This window comes from Enhydra lutris, unplaced genomic scaffold, assembly GCF_002288905.1.
Source record: "Enhydra lutris kenyoni isolate GAN:26980312 unplaced genomic scaffold, ASM228890v2 scaffoldscaffold14, whole genome shotgun sequence".
NCBI lineage: Eukaryota > Metazoa > Chordata > Mammalia > Carnivora > Mustelidae > Enhydra > Enhydra lutris.
Window position 1 is genome coordinate 575636 of NW_019154098.1, and position 20172 is coordinate 595807.

Below are 20172 nucleotides of genomic sequence, written 5' to 3' on the forward strand. Positions count from 1 at the left end.
GTGCCGGGAGGAAACAGACACGGGAGGCCACAGTGTAGAGTCTGTCGTTTATAGGTCTCTGCCAGTCTCGTCCGTCCGTCCGTGTGTCTCTACTGAAGGGGTGAGGGGGACTCATGTAAAAATCCCAAACCCAATCCTGACGGAGCACGTGCAGTGCCGTCAGTCCCTGTGTGGCCGTCAGTCCCCGTGTGGCCGGGAGCCTCAAGTAGGCCGTGGCACAGGGCTGTGGCCCTCGCTGCTGACCGGGGTCTACGCCTCGCCCCTCGGCCAGCCTTCCTCCTGGGGCCTCTAGGAGACAGTGGGGTCCTTGGCTTTGGGGGGCTCGGAGCCCGTCAGCAGGGAGATGGTGGGGTCATCTGTGTAGTCGTCCCCCTCCGAGAAGTAGGAACCCTCCCCCAGCTCGAAGAGCACAGGCAGGTCGCTGCTCCCCATGTCCACGGAGCCCGGGTCCACCAGGAACAGGGGTTGCGCCGTGTAGTGCACCAGCTGCTTCCCTGGGGGTGGGGCGGGGTCAGGGCACCGGCCGGAGGGCATGCGGGCGGCAGGGCAGGGGTTGGGGGCTCCGCTCACCTGAGTTGGGGCTGCTGTTCTCAGCCTCAAGGGGCCTGGGCGGCTCCTGGGGAGAGAGAAGCTCCTGGATCTGCTGGGACAGGAGGGGGTGGAGTGAGGGCTCCCTGTCGCCGTCCCCCCACCCCCACGCCTCTGCTGTCCCCACCCTGCCTACGCACGCTGGCCAGGCTGCTGTCAAGGTCAGGCAGGCTCATGTCTGGCACGGTCACCGAGGGGCTGAACAGCTGCAGGGAAGGGAGGGCGGTCAGGCTGCGCTGGGGGCTGGGCGCGGGCGGGGACGGGGCAGGGCAGCGCTCACGTCCAGCAGCGCGCTCGTGTCCACGCTGAAGCCGTGGCTCGTCAGCATGGTCTGCAGGCTGTCCAGGTTGGAGTCCATGGCGTCCAAGTGCTCACTGAGCTCGGTCCTGGCCAGAGCAGGCGGGACGGGTCAAGCGTCGCTCCGGGCACCCCCAGGCAGATGCCTTCCCGCCGGTGCCCACACACACAAGCCCGGGTGTGTGTGTAGGGGGGCTGCCCTCAGCTGCACCCCCCAACCTGGGCCCCCCCGTCGCGCCCTCCCCAGTGTGGGCCCAGGGCACGCGTGTGGGAGGGTAGCCGAGGCCACGCGGGCTGGTCCGGTCGCCGTGGGGCCAGGAAGACCTCCGGCAGCACTGGGAGCTGGGCCAAGATGGCAGGAGGGCCCAGGAGGGGCTCTGTGCTCAGGAAGGCCGGGGGCAGTTTTTCAGGCCTGACAAGGTCTTGCCTTTACACTGGAAGACCACAGGGATGGGGAGAGGGAACCGTGGGCAGGCTGTAGAGGGCTGGTCTCTGCCCTGGTGCGTGCTGGGAAGGAGGCGTGGGTCTGGAGGCGGTGGCCAAGAAGGTCCTGGGCCACCTGGTGGACCTTTGCTACAGGACGGGTGGCCTGGCTGGTCCTGGGAGGTGTCCACGGGGCCCAGCCCCACCCTGAGAGGAAGCGGGTCGTCACAGCAGCTGGGACTCTGGCTGCATGGGTGGCGGCTGCCAGGCCGGGAGGCCCAGTCTGTCAGTCAGTGACCTGGGGCACGGTCTTGGGCCCCAGAGCCTGGGGTGGGTGGGGGGCTGCTCCCTGCTGCAGAAGGCCCAGGACACCTGTTCGCCAGGCAGGGCCAAGTGCTCACGGCCAGGCCAGGGTCTGGTCCGAGGCTGGGGAGGGGCCTGAGCTCTGGCGGAGCCCTCCTCCCTCCCCAGTGGGGACGGCGCTAACCCTGGCTGGACTCGGCCATGCAGAGAGGAGGGGCAGGGGAAGAGGCGGGCGACCCCAGACATCTGTGGAGCGCGAGCCAAACTGCAAGATACAAAGACAAGAGCCCCCCGATTGCAGGTGGGGGCCAGTGGACTCCGTGCCCCCCGCCCTGGCTCGCCTGGCCTCTGGGGCGAGCCCTCCGCTGGCCAGCAGGACGGGGCAGTGGCCTGTTGCGAAAGGGGCGACGGCAGCAGCTGGAGCAGCTCAGGGGGCAGGCGGGACAGGCCTGCGAGGCCACACACCCTTGGCTCCTGAGGCAGGGGGCCTGGGACAAGCAAGCTCTGGGCTCAGGGCCACACCTGCAGGCGCCTCCCCCAGCGACCCCGTGCCCTCAGCCTGACGACCTCCCTGTACCAGCCCCTCCAGGACGGTCCTGGCTGGAGGCCCCGCTGCGCTTCAGAGGCCGCAGGGGAGGCGGGTGGGGGTGGCACTCACTTGTCCAGGCAGGCTACGCTGAGGCACTTCTCAGGGGCCGAGGCAGGTGGGGGCGGGGGTGAGGGGTGGTGGGCCCCTGCATCCGTGAGGGGTGTGGCTGGGGCGGTGGGGGCAGGCTCGCTTTCCCGCAGGATGGAGTCAATGAGGGCGGCTGGGGACAGGGGTATCTCCACGACAGAGGACGGGTGTCCAGGACTGGCCTCCTCCACCCGGGGGCTCCGAGGAGGGCTGGGGGGCTCCTCCTTGACGCGCACCAGGGGGCTGCCGGAGAGCGGCCTGCGTCCAGGGAGCACACGTGTCAGCAGCCGGCTCCGTGGGCGCCCCGTTCCCCCCGACGGCTGGGAGGATGACGCGGCCCCCACCTCTCGTCTACGCTTCCGCCCGGGGAGGCCAAGGGACTGCTGGGGGCCAGTTCGGTGATGTCGGAGATGATGGGTCCGGAGCTGGCGACGGCATCTGGGGAGTAGAGGCTGGAGCTGCTGTAGGCCGGGGAGGGAGCCTGCCATCGAAGGGAGGCGGCCTATGTGGCAGGAGCCGCAGCAGCGCCCACCCCTGCCCGGGCCAGCCCCGCGGCACCGCGCGCTCACCGAGTAGGGGCCCGGGCCGTGGACGTGCTGCAGGGAGTACTGCCGGCCATACTTGGGCCCGGAATGTGCCGAGCTGCCGTCATTCAGCATCAGGGGGCTGCGGGGCGGGGCGGGGGGGAGAGGTGGGGTCAAGGGCCTCCCCGGGGCCATGGCCACCCGCCACTCAGCCGAGAGGAGACAGGGAGGCCCAGGGCCCCGTGCTGAGGAACAGGCACCCCCCATGCCTCACATTTTCCTCTTCACCCCCAGGATCCGGTTCGACTGCACCAGGGAGATGAGGAACTGGATGAGCTGTGTGGGCAGTAGAAAGGCACAGTCAGCCTGGCCGGGGACGGGGCCCAGCAGGCGCCCCCCAGGCCCGCCGCACACCTTGTTGACGACCTTCTGCTGCTGGGCGTGCTTTTGCCGCAGGCTGGCCACCTCCCGCCACAAGGCCTCGTTCTCGCTGGAACACAACGGGGCGGTCAGCTACCCCCGTGCCCCCTCCCACGCCCTGGGCAGGTGTAGGGTCTAGGGTGCAGTTCCCGCAGGTGGCTTGGAGCCTGGTGGTAACGGCACCGCGGCCCCTCTGTGCTTGGCTACGCTGCTGGGGGAGGACATACAGACGATCCGGGTGGGGGGTCCGGTGGAGGGGGCTCCTAAGGAAAGGGCTGGTGGGCTTAGGCAGAACACAGGATCAGGCCCCCTTGCCCCCCCCCCAACCATCTCTGCCCCAACTGAACCTGAGAAGAGGAGGGAAGGCCAGCCCAGCTCTCAGGCTGGAGAGCGGCCTATGGGGGTCATCCTGTGCCTTTGGGGGGCTCAGGGTTGCTCCCCAAGCCTGGAAATGGCTCACAGGTGACTTTAAGGAGTGGAAAGGGCCACCTGGGCACCATTTCCCCAACTGGGCAAACAGGGCTGTGAGCAGGCTGTGGCCTGCCCTTCTAGTAAGCCCCCGAGCGCCTCCTTGACACGGAGTTGACCCCCTTGGCCTCACCTTGAGAGGCACCCGCGTCCCGGGAGGCCAAGTTCACCCGGCCCCCTTCTGCTCACGTCATATAGCCAGTGGCTTCTGCTGGACCCCAATGTGAGCAAGTCAGAGCTCAGGAGCCTCTTCTGTGATGCTGGAGTCATGAGGCCCTGCCCCCTGAGATGGTCTGAGGCCACACACAGCTAAGCTGACGACAGGCACCCTAGGCTGTGGTTCCAGAGGTCCCCAGGGCCCCCAGGTGTATAGGAATAGGCTCCAGCCAGCCTTCTTGGGGGTCCTGGCTGAGGACAGGAGCACAGGACTGGTTATGTGCTGGCCAAACATGCCCCAGGGGTGGGGACCAGCGGGACAGCCAACATCATGAGAGCTGGCGAGAAACCCTCCACCCCAGCCTACAGGGTGCCCAGGCGGGCGGCAGCGGGAGGAGCCCAGCTCTGCCTGTGGGGCGGGAAGCCGGTCAGACCCTGCCTCCCGGGAAGTGAGCACAAGTCCAAACCTAATTCTACATCCGGAGGGCAGAAGGCCTGGGCGCCTGTGTCACAAGCTGTGGGAGGCGGGGCTGGTGGGAAGAGGCCAGCTCCCAGGCCTGCCCCTCTCCTGCCTGCTCCTTCCCCCCTCGTCCGGCCACCTCCCCGCCCATGTGCCGCGGCACAGAACCTACTGCTTCATGGCCAGGAGTTTGGAGTCCATGCTTTCCTGCTTCCCCTTCATGAGCTGCACGTCCGTGAGCAGCTTGGTGACACTGTCCTGGCGAATCTTTATGTCCTCATTCTTCAGCGTGGATACCTGGGTTCCCAAGGGGGAGAGTCACTGGGAGGACCCCCACCCCACTGCCCCCCGGACTGCGCCGAGGCCAAGGGGCTGGTGGTCCGGAGAGGGACCTTTGCTGTGGTGGCTGATGGGGGAATGGGCCAGGGTAGCCCAAGATGCACAAGCAGGGAAGGGAGGGCCCGTCAGGAAAAGGGCTCGGTGGAGCGAGACCAGACCATCAGGCGGCCGCCAAGCTGCCGAGGGCAGTGGACAGGCCTGCAGGACGGCGAGGGGATGCGGCATCCCCGTCCCCTGGAGGAAGATCTATGGAGGCCGAGAGAGGGAGGACGGCTACTCACACTGGTCACTTTCCTCTTGATGTTCTCCAGGAGCTGCTCCTGGCCGCGCAGGAAGCACGGGTGCTGGAACTCAGTGTCGTCCCTCTCCGGCTTGACCAAGCCACCCTGCTCGATGTGGACCACCTTCCGGAAGCCGTCTGCACATGACGGGGTGGGGGCCGCTCTGCCTCAGGGCTGGGGACCAGACCCCAACGACAGCCCGGCCCCTGCCCTGCTGAGGGTCATCGGGAGTGTCCCAGAGGAGGGCTCTGCCTGGCGCAGCTCTGGTCCCAGCACTGCCTGCAGCCACCGGGTGGTCTGGGTCTAAGGGAGACCCCACACCCCCGGGCAACACGCCCTCCCCACCACGTAGCTTCACACGCTTCCCTGAGGACTCTGGGTTCAGGCCCGCAGGATGCTGGCCGCTCAGAGCCATGGTGCAGGCGCCCCCCGTCCCCGGCCATGAGCCGGGGGCACGGGTACTCACACATGTTGAGCTGGCGCACGAAGCTGGCCATGTTGTTGTGCTTGAAGTACTTGGGCAGCACCTCCTTGGCGAACTGGCCCTGGTCGAACACGTGGAAGCTGTTCCCGCTCTGCTGGGAGACATGCCGCTGAGTCACACAGGAGGCTCGCTCCCAACAGCTGGGCCGCCTGTCAGCAGGACGAGCCTGGTCCCTCTGCCCTGCACGGCCACAGCGTGGAGGGACCCCATCACGGACCCCATCACAAACCCCGCCCCAGGCCTCCAGAGGTTCCCCAAACACAGCATTCCACACCCAGTCTCTAGGGAGCCTGTTTTCGCTTTCATCAGCGAACTTCCCCACGAGCAGCTCAGACCCCAGAGTGAGGCGGCCAAGAGAAGGGGAGGCTGACCTGAGTCACTCGGGAGGGAAACACAGAGTTGTGTTCAGAACCGCAAGTCCATTCCTCTACGGGCGTCCAAGACCCCAGCAGAGTCGCTACACTTCGCGCCCTCCAACCCCTTTCAGACCTAAACCCAGGAGCTACCAGGAGGTTCAGGGCCCTGGAGCAGCGGTAGAGTGGTGAGGGGAGGGGAGCCCGGCCTGGGAGGGGTTGTGAGCCCACGAGAGACCCTGAGCACAGCTTCACCAGCAGAGAGGGCACCAGAGGAGCGCCCGAAAACAGAGAGGACCCCCGGGTGCCCAACGAGAGCAGGAGGCCGGCCCGGCCACACGCGCGGGCACATGAAAAGCAGCTCAGACGTAAGCACGTGAGGGGAGGAGAAGGCAGAGGGAGGCCCTCGGAAAACTCTTCTCCTCCAAAGTGGCCGAAGGAAAATTGGCCAAAATGTCAGAGTGCACTTTTCCAGACCTCTGAAAGTCAGTCGAAGGGTTCTGGCAACATGAGGGAGCATTTATTCAAGAACAGTGGTTCACTCACAGGAGGGTCCAAGAGGCTGCCCTACTCCCACTGGCCGTCCTGCAGCCGGGAAGTCCTGCGGCTGAGACCCCCGAACCCCAGCACCCTCACAGCCACTGCTGGGGGGCATTGCTGGGGCCCCTTCGAGCCCCACTGCCAGAGGATTCTTATTTTACTGATCTGACAGTTACCTGGGCGGTTCCACTTGCAAAGCTGTCTTTGCTTGACTTGACCCCAAACTCTGCCAATATAAAAAGCCTTTTCCCTAGGGATGCTTGTTGATAACACTGAGAGAGTATTTTAAAACTTTGTGACTGTCTAAGTCAGAGGGTAACAGTTAAGGCAAAAAACAAGCTAACCAGAAAGCGTAAAAGAAAGAGCTGGATGGGGCACCTGGGTGGCTCAGTGGGTTAAGCCTCTGCCTTCGGCTCAGGTCATGATCTCAGGGTCCTGGGATCGAGCCCCGCATCGGGCTCTCTGCTCAGCGGGGAGCCTGCTTCCTCCTCTCTCTGCCTGCCTCTCTGCCTACTTGCGATCTCTCTCTCTCTGTCAAATAAATAAATAAAATCCTTAAAAAAAAAAGAAAGAGTTGGAGAATGAGATACTTCTGAAAATCTCCAAAATATTCCTGGAAACCCAGAAGTCACATGCATGTGCAGGGCCGTGTGGAGAACCAAGGTAAGACCTAAAAACGCCCTAAGCTTGCACCCCAGGCTGAGCTCAAGGGTCCCCATCAGCAGGCGTACCCCAGTACATACACAGAACCCCCCCAAAGAATGGGGCAGTTATGGGTTCCAGGCATTAAAGGAAATTTCTACCCCCCTTCGCTACAATGCTAACCAAGGAAAGACTTCCGTGGTCACAAACAACAAAGACCATACACTGCCCAGAATTAGTTCAGAAAACTCACAAGACAAATGACTACCAACAACTACAAGTAACGGTACCAGCCTTGGAGAGGGGAAGCTGATGTTCAGAGCCGAACACACGTGGCGTTACGTGACCCGAAAGTCCCATTTCCAACAACAACAACGACAACCTGCAAAGAAACGAGGCCCGGCCTACACACTGGGAAAAAAGCGATCAGCTGAAACCATCCCCGAGGGGGCTTAGAAGTTGGATTTATTACACAACGACTTTAAATCAGCATTTCAGACACGTTCAAAGGCTAAAGTGAAACTGCATCTAAAGAAATAAAGGAAAGCATGAGAGTATCTCATCGAACAAAGAACATCAATAAAAATAAAAGTCATAAATATAAAGCAAATCAATTTCTGACTGAGAAAGCGTAATAACTCAGGCCTAAAGCTTACTACAGTGGCTTGAGAGTAGATCTGAGCACAGACAAGAAGGAGTCAGCACACATGAGGACAGGCTCACTGAGATTATCCAGTCAAAGAGAAAGAGAAGACAGTGAAGAAAAACGGACAGTGTCAGAGACTGTGGGGTATTAGCAAACACCAGCGCAGGCATCATGGGGTCCCAGCAGGAGAGGAGAGGACAGAAGGAAGAAGGGCTGAAAACTTCTCAAATTTGAGGAAAACCGTCCAGGAATCCAAAGAAACCCCAAGCAGGGTGAACTCAGAGAGGGCCACGTCCAGAAGCCTCGTCATCAAACTGCGGGACAGAAAGACCCAGAGAGGCCTCTGGAAGCCACAAGGGAGAACAGACTTCATGCGCAAGGGAGCCTTGAGAAGATTAACAGCTGATTTCTCATCAAAAGCCATGGAGGCCAGAGGCAGTGGGATGACAGTTAAAGGGGCTGAAAGAAAAAAACCCCGTGAATCAGGAATTTTATATCCAGCAAAACCACCCTCTGAAAAGGAAGGAAAAATTTCTCCTTCTGGGATGTCAAGTGTGAGGAGATCTACTGAACCATTCCCAAGTGAAACAAAGTTACTTAAATCTTTTTTTTTTTAATTTTTATTTATTTAGTTGACAAATCACAAGCAGGCAGAGAGGCAGGCAGAGAGAGGAGGGGAAGCAGGCTCCCCGCTGAGCAGAGAGCCCCATTTGGGGCTCGATCCCAGGTCCCTGGGATCATGACCTGAGCCGAAGGCAGAGGCTGTAACCCACTGAGCCACCCAGGTGCCCCTAAATCTTCTAAAGTCTGGAAATTGTCCTAAAAGCGTACAGCAAATGAAAACATTTATTCCAGAAACCCTACTAAGACTATGTAGGAACAGTGAGCTTGTAACACCTGAGCCGCAAGCCACTCCCTCCTGACTCCAGTTCACCTTGACTGACGCTACACCCTGGGAGGGCACGGCTGGGAAGCTGGCAGTCCCTCTACCCCGTTTCCAGTCGAGGTTTGCTCTATCTCACTGAGAGGGGAAGGCCACCAGCATTTCTCATCCTGTCTGGGTAAAAAGGCTAAATTCCTGGTGCCTGCAACCAAGAGTTTGGGGAGGGTCTTCTCCACTTCGCTCCCGTCCACATAATGCAGGCTGTACCCCAGGCATGGCAGGTTGAGCGTATGGAACCCCTGACAGCCCCACCTCCAGCCAGCATGCGGGGCATGGCATCCAAGCGGGGGGAGGCCGCTGCCCTGCCCAGTGCCCGAGCACTGGCTCAGAAGGCCCCAGGAGAGAGGCAGGCCAAAGGAAAGAGCTCTGAAGGTTTCCCCCAGCAAACTCACTTTATGTGAAACAAAGTGTAGAAAGCTCAAGCCTAAGGCTGCTCTTGAGAAGAGAATAGCTCTAAGAGTCACAAGCTCGAGGGGCACCTGGGTGACTCGGTTGAGCATCTGTCTGACTCTTATTTCAGCTCAGATCATGACTGTAGGGTTGTCAGATCAAGCCCCATGTCAGGCTCCCTGCTCAGCAGGGCGTCTGCTGGAGATTCTCCCTCTCCCTCCATCCCTCCCTAAATCTCACACACATGCTCCCTCTTTCTTGCAGATAAATAAATCTTCAAACAACAAACAAACAAACAAAAAACAAAGGAAGAGAAACAAACTCAACCACAGCCAGCTTGTTCCCACAGGCTAAGAGCCCTCGCAGGTCTGAGCAAACCTCAGACAGACCTGAAAGGCTGCACTGCGAGAATGTAACTGGATCGGACTGTTGGACAGTCTGTGCCCGGCGGTACCGTCAGAACCAATGGAACAATCAGGCGGGAAGCACGGAGCCTACAGTCTGGGTGTACTACCCCCCGACACAGTGAACCCACACAGAGACCAGAGAGGAAACAGACCTCACTAACCTACAGGCCCACAAACCCCAAAAACAAGCACAGGAGCAGTGGGGGTGGGCGTCCAGGAGTACTGCACGGCCCAAAATGTGCTTTACCAATGAAATGAGACATGTAAATAGCGACATATGACCCATGCACAAGGGAGAAGAGAGAAGCGGGAACAGAAACAGCCTGTGAGAGACAAGACATCAGATTTAACCAAGACTTCAAACAACACGTTATAAGTATGTTTAGAGAATTAAAGAAAATCATAAAGTCGAGGAAGATGAGGTGACTGTGCCTCGCCAAAGGGAGAGGAAGAGTAAAGAGACTGGAAGCATAGAGCAAAGGCAGACAGAAATTCCCAAGTTCAGCAGCACAACCACCAAGATGAGACACTTACCAGAAGGGCTCAACAGTGCACAGGAACTGGCAGGAGAAAGAATCAGCGTATTTGACAATGGACTGAGAGAGACTATGAAAGCAGCAGAACAGAGAGAACACAGTAAAGAGAATGAAAGGAGCCTCAGAAACACTTGGGGCCCCTTCAGCTGCACCAACATATGTGTAAATGGAGCACCATGAGGAGAAAGGGCTGGAACAAGGATTCAGAGAAATAAGGCCTGAAAACTTCCCAAATGCGCTTTTAAAAAAGTCCATGAACATGGTATGCCATCCCATTTACTTAGGTCAACTTGGTTTCTTTCGTAAAGGTTTTTATTATTCTCAAGTCTTGACATACCGACCCCTGCATGTTTTACCAGACTTCTCTTTAAGTACTCTTCCCCTCCCCTGAACAGTTGTAAACGAAGTTTAAAGAAAAAAAAACAAACAAACCAACTTCCTGTCATTCATTAGAAATGCAATTGATGGGGTGCCTGGGTGGCTCAGTGGGTTGAGTGTCTGCCTTCGGCTCAGGTCATGATTCCAGCGTCCTGGGATAAAGCCCCACATCAGGCTCCCTGCTCAGTGGGGAGGCTGCTTCTCCCTCTACTCCTCCCCCCTCCTTATGCATATGATATCTTTCTCTCTCAAATAAAAATCTTGAAAAAAAAAATACAATTTATTTTTGTGTGTTGACCTTGTATCTAGTGATGTTGCAAAACTCACTGTTTAGTTCGAGGAGTATTTTTTTTTAATTTTTGGGAAAAAAATATTTTTTAGATTTTATTTGACAGAGAGGCAGCCAGAGAGGGAACACAAGCAGGGGGAGTGGGAGAGGGAGAAGCAGGCTCCCTGCTGAGCAGGGAACTCGATGCAGGGCTCAATCCCAGGACCCTGAGATCATGACCTCAGCCAAAGGCAGAGGCTTAACTCATGAACCACCCAGGCGCCTCTTGTCTAACTTTTTAAAAGTTTATTTATGTAATCTCTACACCCAATGTGGGGCTTGAACCAGGGCTGTTCTTTGTGACCACCAGGATTCAACAGGTGTGACGGTATATGAGAACAGGTTACAGAAGTCACCTGGTGCTCTTGCTGTCTTGGATCCCTTGCTCTGAGAGAAGCAGGCTGACCTGCTGTAGCAGCCCTAAGGAGGAGCTCATGTGGTGAGGAATGAAAGTCTCCTGCCAAAAGCTACTTGTCACAAAACACCTGAGTGAACCTGGAGGCGGGTTGCTCTTCCTCAACTGAGTCCTGAAACGACCGCAACCTGGATGAGGGGCCGTGAGTTAGAGTCAGTCTGTGACTCTCAGAGACTGTGAAATGCTTCTTGTTTCAAGCAGTTAAGTTTTAAGATATTTGGTTACACGTCAATAAGCAATACAACCACTAAATATTGGTGCATGTGTTTTAAAGATTTATTTATTTATTTAAGCATCGGGGGGGGGGTGCACAACGAGAAGGAGACTCCCAAGCAGACTCCTCACTAAGTGCAGAGCCCGATGCGGGGCTCGATCTCATGACCCTGAGATCGTGGCCTGAACTGGGATCAAGAGTCAGACACTTAACCACTCACGTGCCTCTCTGTGTCTTTTTTTGAGGCTACTGCAAATACCTCCGTTTTCAACAGTTCATGCTAGTGTGCAGAACTAGAATCGGTTTTTGTATACTACCCCCGAACCCCGTGGCCCTACTAAACTCATTTATTAGTTCCAGCAACTTTTTTTGGTAGATGTCTTGGGACTTTCTAAGTCAATGATGGTGTTTTCTATAAATGGAGGCAGTGTGACGTCTCACCTTCCAATTTTTTGGTCTTTTATTTCCTCATTTGCCATATCACCCGACCAGTGGATTACACACACTGTTAAAGAAGAGCGGTAGGAACGGACTTCCCAGCCGTCCTGTTCAGTGTTGGGGGAAGTGCCCGCTCTGTCACCTCTAAGTACAACGCCACATGTAGGTTTTGCAGGTGTTTCTGTGGGCTGAGGAACTGCCCTCACGAGTCTGCTGAGTGGTCGTCGTGAAGTGCGGGTTAAGTCTGTCCAGTGTTTCTCCTTACGCTGTCAAGATGGCCGTGTGGTCTTTCTTCCCTCCCCACTGATGCCCTTACACTGTGTTCCGAAAGCTGACCAGACTCCCATCTACGGAGCTGCCCTCTGGCCTCAAGCCTCAGAGTTGCTGAGAAGTCAGAATCGTTCTATGTCCCTCGGTGCAATTCTCTTTTTTCTAGCTGCCTTTTTTTTTTTAAAGGTTTTATTTATTTGACAGACAGAGATCACAAGTAGGCAGAGAAGGAAGGCGGGGGGGGGGCAGGCCCCCCCGCTGAGCAGAGAGCCCAAGGCGGGGCTTCATCCCAGGACCCTGGGATCATGACCTGAGCCGAAGGCAGAGGCTTTAACCCACTGAGCCACCCAGGCGCCCCTTTCTGGCTGCTTTTAAGATTTTCTCTTTATCACCCGTTTTTAGCAATTTGACAGTGATACGACCTGGTATAGTTTTTTGGGCTTACCCTTCCTGGAGTTCTTGGAAGTCTTGGAACTACAGGTTCACAGCTTTCCAAAAATCTGCATGGTTACGTCTAAGCATTCCCTCCCCTTTTATATTGGAAATCCGCTTCTGTGTCATCAGGCTGTGTGATGTCCCCACGAGGCTCTGTTCAGCGTCTGCCGTCTCGTCTTCTCTGGACAGCGCTGCGAGCAGTTTCTCCGGTCAGTCTAGTTCAGTGATCTTTCCTTCTGCGGTAGCTGAGCTGCGGCTGACCCCTGCACCGACTCACACAAATCAGCTTGGGAACTGAGAGCGACTTCAGATCTGCGGTAGCACTGGGGAGGGCTCTCATACCTGCACACCATTAACGTTGTGCACCTGTCGCAGGTAATCAGTCTGCATCCAGGTTTCCCTGCTATCTGAAAGCAGAGTTCCTATGGAATCTTTTGTAAGCCGAAATTTGTAAAGCAAACAATTACCGTTACTGAATATGGAAAATTCTACGGTTCTCCCACACCACAGAATAATCTCTCAGTTAGCTGAAACAGGCACGGATGCAGGTCTCTTTTAAGAGTAGGATGGCTTCTGAACTTCCAAAAAAGGGGCATGTCTGGGACTTATTAACTAAAGTCCTTATTTTATTCAGATCTCTTGAGTTTTTGCCTTCTGTCCTTCTGTCCCAGGACACCATCCAAGGGACTACACTACACTGGGTTGTCAGGCCTTCTTACACTCCTCTTGCAGGGACAGTCTCTCAGACTTTCCTGCTTTCTGTGGACCCGGACAGTTTTGAGGAGTACCGGGCCAGTATTCCGCAGACTGTCCCTCAATTTCGATTCGTCCTGTGTCTTTTCCTCATGACTAGTTGAGATTATAGAAGCGTCTGGAGGAAGGCCACAGAGGTTAAGTGCTCTTCTCATCCTGTCAGGGCAAGGACATGCACCATGAGGCCATGTCTCTCAGGTGTCCCCGCTGTAGTCGCCCCCCACCCTTCCCCACTGTGCTTCTCTGAAGAAAGCCACGTGCAGGCGGGGAGATGTGCAGCCCCTCCCCGAAGCAGGGATCTCCACGAACAATGGGGAACTCTTCTGCACGGACACTTGTTCCATGACATTTTCTTCTGTCTTCTACTTCTCTGTCTTCACGGGCTTGCTTTACCTCTCGGAGCACTCAGAATACTCTTACAATTGCTTTAATGACTTTGTTGGCTCGTTTCCATCATCCCTGGGAACACTGCTACGACTCTCCCCTTCTCTGTCACAGAACACACTCTCCACCTGGCTCATCTGTCCGTTCTGGTAGGGCCCCCGACACGAGGGTCTTTATGTCGTGTCTGGCTTTTGTGGTTTTCCTCCTGAGAGTGTCTGCGCGGCTCAGTCTGATCCTTGCATGGTTTCTCTTTAAACTCGGTTACGCCGCATTTGGGGCAAATTTTCTTAATTCAGCCCCAGTTCCAAGCTCTGGCTCTTTCCGTCTCTGCTGAGTGCTCTGCAAGTTGAGTGTGATTCTTCCGCTCTGGCTGGGAGAACTCAGGTTAACTCACGGCCCTCTGTGAGCTCTCCTCAGTAGCTGTTCCTTTCCGGAAAGTTCTCAGGCTAGCTTCACAGGTCTCAGCATATGGGCAGGCGGAACCAGTCTTCTGTCGAAGGCCCAGAGGGGCTCGCATGCAGTAGACTCGTGGACCTCTTCCTCGGCGCGGCTACCATCCCTGGTACCGCCCCTTGTAAACTCTAGCTGCGTCAGCTTTTCCAAAGTCTGGGCTCTTAGTCTGAAAACTGCCTCTGGACACAAAGTCTGGGCACCTGTGTGGCTTACCTGTGCCTCCTGTTTTCAATCCTGAACACTGTTCAAGAGTGAAGCCCACCCTGAGTGTGTCCTATAAGCCCTACTTGAGGGCCATCAGGGGTTTCAAAGGTTTCCTGGTGAATCCATCACAGAGCATGCCATTCCATGTCCCTGCCTCATGGTTCAAGCCCCTCCTCCTCTGCTGCGCCTGAGGAAGTCCTGGAGGTGGTCTTAGCTTTTCCCTGGACATAATCAAATCCTGTGATCAGAAATGCGAAGAAGCAGGAAGAAGTGAGTGCCCGGCGGCCGAGCCCTGCCCTAATCCGGAGACGCACTTCTCTTTCCTTCTTTCCTTCCTTCTTTTTTCTTTCTTTTTAAAGTAAACTCTACACCCAGCATAGGGCTCGAACCCACAGCCTCCAGGCCCAGAGCTGCGTGCCCGACCCTGAGCCGGCTGTCCCGGGATGCACTTCTTCGCAGCTACCGAGTCTGGAGCCTCCAGCCTTTTTTTTTTTTTTTTTTAAAGACTTTATTTATTTATTTGACAGACAGAGATCACAAGGAGGCAGAGCAGCAGGCAGAGAGAGAGGGGGAAGCAGGCTCCCTCCTGAGCAGAGAGCCCGATGTGGGGCTCGATCCCAGGACCCTGAGATCATGACCTGAGCTGAAGGCAGAGGCTTAACCCACTGAGCCCCCAGGCACCCCATCTGGCCTGACTTTTGACGCCACCTGGACCAACCTAAAATGAGTCCAAAATTCTGCAGGCAGGTAGGTGTTTTACAGAGATGGTTTCTGTCTTTGAGTATTTTCTCAAAGGGCACCACGACCCCAGAGGGTTAGTAACCACCGAATTCCATGAGGGGGACCAGCTATACTCTGCCCAGAACACTTCGGTCCCCCCATGTCCATCCGAAGACTAGTTGGGTGTGAGGCGCTCTACTCTAGTCTCGACTGTGGCCGGCAGACCACACTGTGGGGCCCGCAACACGGGCATTAGGAGCAGGGCATGTGTGGCCACAAAAGCAGAGAAATCCAGGCTGCAGAGTGAGAGGACAGGATGTGTGAGCCTGGTCGAGGAAGGGAGGCTCACTCATCCTCCTCTCCCATCCTGGTTTTGTCCTTATCTGCGTCTGAGGCCGTCTGAACCATCATGTCCTGTTCTCCTTTCAGCTCAAGCTAGCTGTCGCGAGTTCCCGCGACACAGGCACCGACACAGCCCTCATCTCTGGCCACGGGCACCCTGCGCTCGGACCTCCAGGCCCGGGAGCCGAAGCAGGCTGGTGACTCTGCTCACTCTGTGGCCTTCAGGGTCAGGATGGGAGGGGTCTGTGGTGGCCGCTGCTATCCTGCCAGGACTGGGAAGCACGTGAGGGCTGGCCTTCCTCCCTTCTGCACCTGTGAAGACAGCCCCCACCCCGGCGGGGAGGGGGCCTTGCAACCAGAGCTGCAGGCTCCAGGGCCTACGGACTGTGAGGTCTCTGGCCTAGCCCCACACCATACACAATGGAAGCTCTTTGCACATTCTGGAGTGGGTCCATCCCACTGCCCCCTTCCAGGTCCTTGAATAAAGAATTATGAGCGCACACACGGGTCCTGTGGAGTGAGGTGTGCACAGCTAGGCTCTGGCCTCTCCGAGGAGGCCACCACGGCCCAGACCTCCAGCCCCCTTCCTGGACCCATGTCCCCGGGGTCCACCTCACCCCCTGGGGGGTGGTGGTAGGAAACAGATGGGGGAGGCCACAGTGTAGAGTCTGTCATTTATAGGTCTCTACCAGTCTCATCCATCCATCCGTCCGTCTGTGTGTAACTCTACTGAAGGGGTGAGGGGGATTCATGTAAAAATCCCAAATCCAATCCTGACCAACCACGCGCAGTGCTGGTCAGTCCCCGAGCGGCTGGGGTCTAATTAGAAAACAGGTGGGGGTAAGCAGCGTCTTGACCCTGTGGGTGTGGGCGGGGCTCCCCTGCTGCCCTCAGGAAATCTGGAGTCCCTGGGAAAGGCAGACAGGGAAACAGCTGCTCGTCATCAGAAAGATGGTGGATTGCGGCGCCTGGGTGGCTCAGTGGGTTAGGCCTCTGCCTTCGGCTCAGGTCATGATCCCAGGGTCCTGGGATCGAGCCCCGCATCGGGCTCTCTGCTCAGTGGGGAGCCTGCTTCATCCTCTCTCTGCCTGCCTCTCTGCCTACTTGTGATCTCTCTCTGTCAAATAAATAAATAAAATCTTAAAAAAAAGAAAGATGGTGGATTCAGGTCTGGCTTAACCAATCTCTAGTCTTCTCTGTTCAGTTTCCTGATGTCTTTGAAACGCAGTTTTCTTTTCTTTCTTTTTTCTAAAGGTTTTATTCAGCCACTCATGGTAGAGAGGAGGGAGAAGAAGGCTCCCCACTGAGCAGGGAGCCCAATGTGGGACTCGATCCCCGGGCCCCGGGATCACAACCTGAGCCGAAACCAGAGGCTTAACGGCCTGAGCCATCCGGGGGCCCGAGACTCAGTTTTCCTATCTGCAGAATGGCCAACTGTCACCTCCTTGCACGGCCCTGGATGGAGAAGTGACACACAAGAAGACGCAGCCTCCTACCGCAGGCGAGGTCCGAAAGAGCACAGCCGGGCTACCGTTCGGCTGAGGCAACTGCGTGCTTCCGGGAGGGCCTGCAGCGCGCCGCCCAGCCTGCCACTGGGGAGCGGTAACCTGTGGTGCTCCTTCAAAATTTTGGCTCAGATGACAGAGCCCTAAGGGCAGGATCCAGAGGGCCTGCTGGGTCCTGCCAGCTGTCTGAGATAGAGCTCAGCAGGCTGGGGGGAGGGGCGGGGGCTCACCTGGCTCTCCGTGGCGGGGGAGGAGGAGTGTCCCTGCCTGTCGTGGGAGCTCTGGAAATGGTCCATAGCCAGCTCTGAGTGTACAGGTGTGACCAGGGCAATTCAAGGGGTTTCTCAGGTATCTGATGAGCTAACTGCAGGAAGTGCCGTGCCCCCAACTCCCCACCCTGAGACCCAGCCCCTCCACAGTGACCTCTGACCACTGGCACGCACAAGGGCTACCTGGGACGGGCCCTGGCCTTGGTGACCTCCAGCTCCTCGGTGTCTGCTCCACACAGTCCTATTAGTTGCACTCCAGCTCCCAAAGAAAATGGAACTGCACTCATCAGGCTGGGCGAGGGTGGGGCCAGAAAGGCACCAAAGCCCCAAATTTCAGAAGCCCCCTCCCTCCAGCCCCCTGGCCTCCAAGAGGCCCTAAAAATAAGTGCGTCCTTAAACTTTGCCGTCAGGCATCTCCCAGGCTCACCTGGCCCTGATCCCTAAGCCAGAAAGGCCTGATTCATGGACAGGCCCAGTGGGCGTGGGAGGCACAGGCTGTAGGTCAGGGGAGCTGTGGCACACCCTTAGGCTGTGCTCATGGTGGCCAAGTTCCCTCCTGGTGGCAGCAGGAGCCGCAGGGGTCCTGCAGGACTGTCTGGGGGACAGCTGCATCTCTAAAGAGCCTTGCTCATTCAGCTGAGATGCCGTGCCATCTTCGACGGTGAGGGTCTGAGGGTCAGTAAGCGAACACAACTCTCCGGGGCAGCGACCTGTGGTCTGTCCCTCAGGCTGGGCAGGGGAAGCTCAACAGCCTCGGGAGCAGGAGGCAGTCCCGCTGGCCGGAGGGTTTCTGGGGCCGGACCCCTGCCCCACCTTACTCATCCTTGAGAATCAGCCACCATACCTCTGACTGCCCCTCGTCCCCTAGGTCAGATGTAGTGCTGCTCTTGGTAGAACTGCGAGAAAACTTCCAACACAAAGGGGAAGACACCAAAAGCAAGCACATCAGAGCTTTCTAAGGCCTCTGAGAGCCAGACTCTAGGCCACAAGTTTGCAGAAGACCCGGTTTGGACTCTTTTGGTAGAGGCCACAGGTACAGAACCATCTCCCACCTCTGAGCCAGGCAGCTCTCCAGGCCCCTGCCCAGCCTGGGAAGGGCTTCCTTCCACTACTGAGCTACTGTGTGGTTTCTGTGTTCATTGTTAGTCCCAGCCCCTACCACTATGTCCCGCTTGGCCTGCATATAGACCGGGAAGGGTCAAATACTCATGCTCCAGCCAGCCAGTTCCCCATTCCCCTCTCTCCCCTGAATCCGATTCCCTCCCACCCTTCCACCCGCCGCCCCACACCAGCAGGGTTCATGGGCAGCCACTGTAAGAGAAAGCTGTCACAGGTCTGACTGCTCCTGTTCAAAGGCCTTGCCCGGAACACAGGCTGCGGGTCCTGGAGAGTAACCTGGTGGCCACCTCACCCACATGCCTCACAGTGTGTCAGCAGCAAAAGCAAGCAGAGTAAGGGGCGCCCTAGCAGGTGGGACGATCACCCCAGCAGAATTAGGTTTGGAATATCGCAGAGCATCTCTGACCCCCTCCCTGATTAGGGTTAACAGTGTTTCCTGGAAGTTAGGGGAAGGAAAAAAAGGGAGAAGGAAGGTAAAGGAAGACAGAAATGTGGGGTCACTTCCTTTGCTTAGAAAACTCTGAGGTCTGGAAAGTGGGGATGGCGGTAACTCCGCAGCGTGTGGGAAAGCACGCTCCTCCTCCTCAGGGTCCTGGCTCGTCATCACAGAAGCAGGGAGTGCCCACAGATGCAAGTCACTGAGACCGACACAAAGGGTCCCCACTCAGAACGCTGGTGATACCTAGTCTCTTTATTTCCAGTCTTCAGGCAGAGCAGGGCTTGGGCAAACAGACAACCCAGGAGTTAGCTTCAGCCTAAACATTTGTTCATTCCTAATGGCTTAAGAGCATGAAAGGAAGTGCTTAGCAGAGTCTAAGAAAGCCAGCGTTCCAGCCCTCCAGAGGTCAAAGACATTTGAGGCACCCACAGGCTCTGCATGACCAGGGTGGCCTTTCTTCAGGTCACCCGTTTGCCAGCCCTGGCGTATGGCTCTGGCCTTCCCCAGACAGGACACCACAGGATGGGTAACAGCAGAGTCCGATACTCGACTCCAAACACTCCCTGATTTACCTCGGCAAAACCGGAGCTGTCCGGTCTTGCAGGGTCAAACCTTGTAAACAAGCCCGCTGCCAGGCAACTGAACACGGGGACTTCATAAAGACGCCCTGTGAGGCACGAAAAACAAAGCCGCTCCAGGGACACCCAGCTTTAGCATCTCTGGGCAGGGGTTCGAGACCAACTTGAATTTTATGACGTTTTACTTTCTGTTTTCCTTCCTTTCGCCTCTGCACTGGAGAAACGCCCTCCAATTCACGCGCCACGTCCTAATTTTCTCCGAATAGCTGCCGCCGCACCACCCTGGTAACTCATTTGGGAAGATACAGAGGGTCAGCTGGGTACAATGATCGCCAGCGAGACCCGGTACTGCTCCAAGGAACGACCCACTTCCGCGATTGTCCAACAGTTAGCGAAAGACTAACTGGGGAGGAAGGACAGGCCCTTCCTCCCCAGCCCGGGGACACTCGGCGTAGCAGGAGCCGACAGGAGCGAGCCCCGCACGCTCTTCCGGCGAACCCCGGCCCTGAGTCCCGCCTCCACATCCCACGCCTCCCGGGGACTGGCCCCGGCCCCTCACCGGGCTCCAGCAGATAAGCGCGTCGGTGTCCGGGTCGCTCACGAGGGTCCACAGCTTGGTCAGGAAGGCCGGGACGTTGCTGGGCCCCGCCGCGCCGGGGCCCACGGGCAGATCCATACCGGGCTACGCAGGGAGAAGCGGAGATGATGACCGCGAAAGGGGGCCGAGGGCCGGGCTAGTGCCGCCGACGCGCCTGCCGCCGGGGTAGCGCCACCGCCGCCGCCCGCTGCGCACACAGAGCCCCGCGGCCTAGCATGGCCGCAGCCATCTTGCGACGGGCGCGCTACCGCCGGCGCCGCCCGCCCGCGTCGGCCCGGCGCGCGCACGCCGGCCCCGCCCTGTCCGCCCCGCCCTGTCCGCCCCGCCCCCTCCTGCGCCTCTGCCGCCGTGCGCCTGCGCTTGCTAGCCCCGCCCCACTAATCGGGCCGGGAAGGGCGGGGCGGGCCGCGCCCACTGACCCCACAGGTCCTGCCCCATTCCCACGCGGCCCGCG

General features: G+C 57.6%; 1 protein-coding gene across 7 annotated transcripts; it reads right to left on the reverse strand.

Moving 5' to 3' along the window:
- Positions 1 to 35: 35 nt before the first annotated feature.
- On the reverse strand, positions 36 to 19950 carry LOC111146540 (heat shock transcription factor 1). Of its 7 annotated transcripts, none has more exons than XM_022502120.1 (14): positions 19680 to 19950; positions 5402 to 5510; positions 4936 to 5072; positions 4488 to 4612; positions 3226 to 3301; positions 3086 to 3147; positions 2857 to 2953; positions 2632 to 2768; positions 2270 to 2545; positions 1796 to 1876; positions 869 to 974; positions 729 to 794; positions 571 to 640; positions 36 to 494 (listed from the first exon to the last, which is right to left on the reverse strand). In XM_022502120.1, exons 1-14 carry the CDS (start codon positions 19794 to 19796, stop codon positions 289 to 291), a joined length of 1665 nt encoding a protein of 554 aa, XP_022357828.1. In that variant the 5' UTR covers positions 19797 to 19950; the 3' UTR covers positions 36 to 288. The 7 variants fall into 7 exon arrangements, with proteins under 7 accessions (XP_022357828.1, XP_022357826.1, XP_022357827.1 ...); XM_022502118.1 differs by having other exon boundaries at positions 571 to 643; XM_022502119.1 differs by having other exon boundaries at positions 5402 to 5513.
- Between the last annotated feature and the right edge of the window lie 222 nt (positions 19951 to 20172).